Source organism: Arachis ipaensis, chromosome B4, assembly GCF_059453495.1.
Source record: "Arachis ipaensis isolate K30076 ecotype BB chromosome B4, ASM5945349v1, whole genome shotgun sequence".
Classification (NCBI taxonomy): Eukaryota; Viridiplantae; Streptophyta; class Magnoliopsida; order Fabales; family Fabaceae; genus Arachis; species Arachis ipaensis.
Window position 1 is genome coordinate 20438018 of NC_142439.1, and position 6000 is coordinate 20444017.

At 40.5% G+C, this 6000-nt stretch overlaps 1 protein-coding gene across 1 annotated transcript; it reads left to right on the top strand.

Moving 5' to 3' along the window:
* Nucleotides 1-3984: 3984 nt before the first annotated feature.
* LOC148566857 (uncharacterized) lies at nucleotides 3985-4311 on the top strand. Its single transcript, XM_088484459.1, has one exon. It carries the CDS (start codon nucleotides 3985-3987, stop codon nucleotides 4309-4311), a length of 327 nt encoding a protein of 108 aa, XP_088340585.1.
* Nucleotides 4312-6000: the final 1689 nt, after the last annotated feature.

Sequence of the window (6000 nt, forward strand, 5' to 3'; positions counted from 1 at the left end):
TTCTTTTCGAAGTTTGATATTATACTATTGGTGTTGAATGTTCTTGTTCAACTGTTGCATATTTCTTGCATTATTTTGGGTGCTTCTTAACTTGTTTGGTATTTATTCCACTTGCCCTTTGCTTATACTGTTTTCTCACTTGCATGTTGTAGCTACCATGTAGTTGAGAACCTCACTATTATTTGGCATTAGCCCACCCATCTTTTATTTGTTTGCATATTTTTGTTTGTGGGTTATTCTTCTTCCTTTTCCTCTTCTTTCAGGATGACCACCAAGAAGGAAAATGGAAAACTTCTAAATGGGGCGACAAACAAGTCCCTCCGCACAACCTTTTGGAGAAAGCGCATCAGTTGTAGCCACCTATCCGCTTGCACATCTTTGCATGCACCGAGGACGGTACAATATTTAAGTGTGGGGAGGTCGATACCAACTTTCGTGGGCTAATTACTTTCTTTTCAACACCAATCCTTAGTTTTCTTTGTAGTTAGTTGTTGCATTGCATAATAGATTGCATGTGTAGTTAGTTGCTTGCATGTATGTACTACTTGGTTGAAGTGATAAATTCTTTTTCAAGACACTATTTTATAGCATTTCACTAATCTGAATTAAATTTTTTTGTTAAACTTGCTTGAAGAAATTTATTTTGGAACATGGTTTAGAGCTCAAACACACAAAACCAGTGAGATTTTGAGCCTATTTGATTGGTTGCATTTTATCAACCAATACTTTGTTTTGGTGTGTGTTGTTCTCTCTATAATTGTGATCTTTGTCTTGCTTGATTCTATATTTCCATTGTTTGATGTATGCATATACTTAAGTGATTGAGGCCTTATTTTCATTATAGCTCACATACCCATATAGCCTTACCCTTTCATTTTCTGTTGCAAACCAATGTTGAGCCTTTTTAACCCCATTTATTCTTTACTTTAGCTCATCAATAACTCTAAGCGAAAAAAATAATGTCCTTAATTTGAATCCTTAGTTAGCTTAGACTAGTGAGAGTGCTCATGATTTAAGTGTGGGAAAATTGGGTCTGAAAATATTTGGTTTGGGAATTGAGTATGTTAGACTCTTTTGTGAAAATGTGAAAAGAATGTTGAGAACATCTTCATGCATTCAATACTTTAATCATATGCATTGAGAAAAACAAAAGAAAAGAAAAATAAAAAGAATAAAAAATAAAAAATAAAAAAATAAAAAATAATAAAAAGGGACAAATTGCCCTAAAGTAAATGGTAATAGCAATGCATATGTATTGTCTCAAAATTGGGATGCATGAATATGTGAAAAACATGGTTAATGGATAGTTATGTTTTGTATTTTGATTATATAGATTGTTTTAGGTTAGGTGGAAAATTTGGGTTAATCAAGGATTCAGATTTTAGTCCACTTGACCAAATACATTCCTACCTTGACCCTAACCTCATTACAACCATTAAAAGACCTCTTGATATGTGTATTCATGCATTAAATTTTTATTGATTGGTAGAAGAAGAACAAGTCTTAGAAAGCAAGGTTAGTAGAGAATTGAGAGAATCGAACCTTAAACACTTGAGTGATTAGAGTGTATACACATCCGGTGAGGGTTCGATGCTCGATTCCCTGTTCCCGGCTTTCACGAGCTTACTTCTTGCAAGTCTATGTGTACTTCATTTTATGATTTGAATCAGTGGAATCCAGTTCATATTTGTTTTTGGAGAATTTGATTTACTTTTAACCAAGTAGGAAAGAGCATTTTGCATGTAGTTGCATTCATATAGATAGGTTGCATTTCATAAAATCTACCATTCCTCTTCACTCTTTTGGTCCTCTTGAGCTTAGCATGAGGTCATGCTAATGTTTAAGTGTGGGGAGATTGATAAACCACTATTTTGCGGTTTATTTTGTATTGAATTGAGTGGATTTTATCCATTATTCTCACACTTATTCATTTAATTCGCATGTTTTACATTTTCCTTCCTAATTTTGTGCTATGATTGAAAACATGCTTCTTTGGCCTTAAATTTACTAATTTTAATCCTCTCTTATTACCATTCGATGTCGTGATATGTGTGTTAAGTGTTTTCAGGTTTTATAGGGCAGGAATGGCTTAGAGGATGGAAAGGAAGCATGCAAAAGTGGAAGGAACACAAGAAATTGAAGTTTTGAGAAGCTGACAGCGACGCGCACGCATGGACGACGCGTACACGTGATTGGTGCAGCAGACAAATGACGCACACGCGTGGATGACGCGTACGCGTGACTTGGAATTCTTTCAGCGACGCGTACGCGTGACAAAGCATCACGTGCTGCAGATATCAGAATTTGCTGAGGGCGATTTCTGGGCTGATTTTGGCCCAGTTTCAAGGCCGAAAATACTTATTAGAGACTGCAGAGTGAAGCTGGAGGGGAATCAATCAATTCACACTTTCATTCACACAATATTAGGTTTTAGATGTAGTTTTCTAGAGAGAGAGGCTCTCTCCTCTCTCCAGGTTTAGGGTTTCTTCTTTCAATTTCTTCTTAGGTGCAGGTTCAATCTTCCTTTAACTTAGTTTTTGTCTTACTTTTATTTGTTTAAGCACTTTGGTTCATCTTCTTCTCTTGTTAATTTTCCTTTTTCGTCATTTTTATGTTTTTGAGCTCTTGTTACATTTGATTTCTTTTAATGCAATTTATATTTTTCCATGTTTATTGTTACTCTTTTTAATTGTTAGTCATTGATGCTTGCAATTGGTTGTTTAGATTTAATATTCCTTGTTAATTTTATCATGCTTTTATTTTGTGCCTCCCAAGTGTTTGATGAAATGCTTTGGTGGATTTTAATTTAGCTTTTTACGTTCTTGACTTGGATTGATCATTTAGAGACTCTTGAGTTATCAAAAGTCTTTTGTTGATTGGTGATTGAAGATTGCCGGTTAGCTTGAACTTCACCAAAGCTAGTCTCTCACTATGAGTTGGCTAGGACTTATGAACTCAAGTTGATTGTATGCACTTGACCTTCCTCCATTGGTTAGAGGTTAACTAAGTGAAGGCAATCCACATTTACCATCACAATTGACAATGATAATGAGGATAGGAATTCTAAGTCCTTTTCCTTGCTAAGAACTTACTTAGTTATTAGTTTATTTTCTTGTCATTTACATTCCTTGTTCAACATTTAAAAACCCCAAAAATACTTTTCTATAACCAATAATAAACTACACTTCCCTGCAATTTCTTGAGAGACCTCCGAGGTTTGAATACTTCGGTTAATTTTATTGGATTTGTATTTGTGACAAACAATTTAAACATTTATTGAGGTTTAATTGTCGGTTTAGAACTATACTAGCAACGCTATATTTTTATGAAAATCTTTATCGACATTTTTCCTCCGTCAAAGTTTTTCGGCTTCATGATAACACAAAGGGGGTTGAAGCCAACCCAGACAAGTATGAAGCCATCCTGCGATGACAAGCCCAGGATGTGCCAAGGACGTGCAAAGACTGGCCGGAAGGCTCACAGCCCTATCCCGTTTTCTCGGCGCGTCAACAGCTAAAGCTCTCCCTTTCTATAATCTGATGAGAAAGGAAATAGCCTTCGAATGGACCACAGCCTGTGAAGAAGCTTTCAACCACTTCAAAAGGATACTTTCAGCCGCACCTGTCCTGGGCAAGCCCAAAGACAGCGAGACGTTGTTCTTGTATTTGGCGGTGGCAGACCAGGCCTTGGCGGCCATCCTCGTCCGAGAAGAAGACAAAGTCCAACAACCAGTCTACTTCATTAACAAAGCCCTACAAGGCGCAGAGCTAAGGTACACCAAGCTGGAAAAGCTGGCTTACGCCGTTCTGACCTCATCCCAGAGGCTGAGGCAGTACTTTCAGGGACACTGGATCACTGTGAGAACCGACCAAGCCATTCATCTTTTAAAACCCCGATCTGGTGGGATGGATGATGACATGGGCAATCGAGTTATCCCGATATGATTTGCATTACTAGCCCAAGCATGCGATCAAGGCTCAGGCGATGGCAGATTTCCTGGTAGAAGTAATTGGGGACTCCCACGAGAACCCGGACACACAGTGGAAGCGCCACGTTGACAGAGCTTCCAACCAAGCGTTCGGAGGAGCAAGAATAATCATCGAAAGTCCAACTGGGGTGGTTTACGAGCTGTTGATCAAGATTGACTTCCTAGTCTCCAATAACCAAGCAGAGTATGAAGCCTTGATCGGAGGTTTGCTCTTGGCAAAAGAAGTCGGAGCCTCGCGGCTTGAAGTTAACAGCGATTCTCAAATCGTTACCTTCCAGATCAACGGGACTTACCAAGCTAGAGATTCTTTACTCCAGAAGTAATTGGAAAGTGTAAAAAAGTTGAGCAAAGGCTTCGATGAGATCGCGGTCAAGCATGTCCCCAGGGAGAGGAATGCCCGGGCGGACCTCCTATCAAAACTGACAAGCACAAAGCCATGGTCGGGAAATCGATCTTTGATCCAAAGGCAGATAAAGGAACCCACGGTAACCCTATGCGTGGCACAAGCAATAAACACCCTCATGTAATCACTCAACAAACGCATCACGGCATCGAATGGAAACAAAAGAGAATAAAAAATTAGTAATTTTTAGACCTAGGAAGCATGTTTTCAATCATAGCACAAAATTAGGAAATAATCTTAAAAACATGCAATTTACATGAATAAGTGTGAGGATAGTTGACAAAATCTACTCGATTCGATACAAATTAAGTCATAAAATAGTAGTTCATCACACCCCCTCATGGATTGATCCAATTCTCAGTTTCTTGGAAGTCAGTGAACTCCCCAAAGACGAGAAGGAGGCAAAGATGATAAGAAGGGAGGCAGCAAAGTATGTGGTAATACAAGGCTAATTATACAAGCGAGGGCAGAACCAGCCCCTACTAAAATGCCTACGCCCCGACCAGACGGACTACGTCCTGAGCGAAGTCCACGAAGGATACTGTGGCCGCCATATTGAGGGAAAGGCATTGGCTAGGAAGCTCGTTAGAGCTGGTTACTATTGGCCCTCCATGATGTCGGATGCATAAGAATTTGTGAGAAAGTGTAGGAGGTGTCAGGAGAATGCTAATTTCCACAAGTCCCCAACGATGGAGTTAAGTTCAATGCTAGCGTCCCAACCTTTCGCTCGATGGGCAGTCGACCTCCTGGGTCCATTCCCAGTGGGTCCCAGGTAGGTTAAGTACCTAATCGTGGCCATTAATTACTACACCAAATGGATCGAGGCGGAACCGTTGGCCAGTATATCGTTGGCGAATTGTCGGAAGTTCATGTGGAGACAAGTGGTCTCCAGGTTCGGAATCCCTGACGTCGTCATTTCGGATAATGGGATACAGTTCGCGGACATAAAGTTTGGGGAGTTCCTCTCAAGGCTGGGGATCAAGCAGAGATTCTCCTCAGTTGAACACCCACAGAGCAACGGCTAAGTAGAAGCTGCAAACAAGGTCATCCTCCACGGCTTGAAGACACGACTAGACCAGAAAAAGGGGCTCCTGGGCAGACGAGCTCCCCTCGGTCCTATGGTCGTATAGGATAACACCGCAATTCTCTACTAGAAAAATGCCATTCCGGCTTACCAACTAGGTCGAAGCGGTAATCCCAGTCGAGATCGGGGAACCAAGTCCGAGGCTGTTGCTCGGAGGTGTTGAAGAAGCGGTGGAGAAGGATTTGATTGATGAAACCAGAAGGATGGCCCATTTGATAGAAACTGCATTAAAGCAAAGGGTAGCTTTGAGGTACAACGCCAAGGTGCTGAAAAGAGATTTCAAGTCAAGCGATCTGTTGCTATGAAGAAACGACATCGGGTTGTTGACCCCAGGAGAAGGAAAGGTTAGCGGCTCACTGGGAAGGCCCATACAGAGTAAGAGAGGTACGCGGCAAGGGAACGTACAAGCTAGAGCGCTTGGATGGGAGCGAGGTACCAAGGACATGGAATGTAGCAAATTTGAAAAGATTCTACTCTTGAAAGGTGACCTAGTGACTTAACAGATTTTTCTATTCTCGTTCACTC

What these genes read in the sequence shown, in the direction of transcription:
- LOC148566857 (XM_088484459.1), top strand. Translation starts at nt 3,985, where the DNA reads ATGGCAGATTTCCTGGTAGAAGTAATTGGGGACTCCCACGAGAACCCG.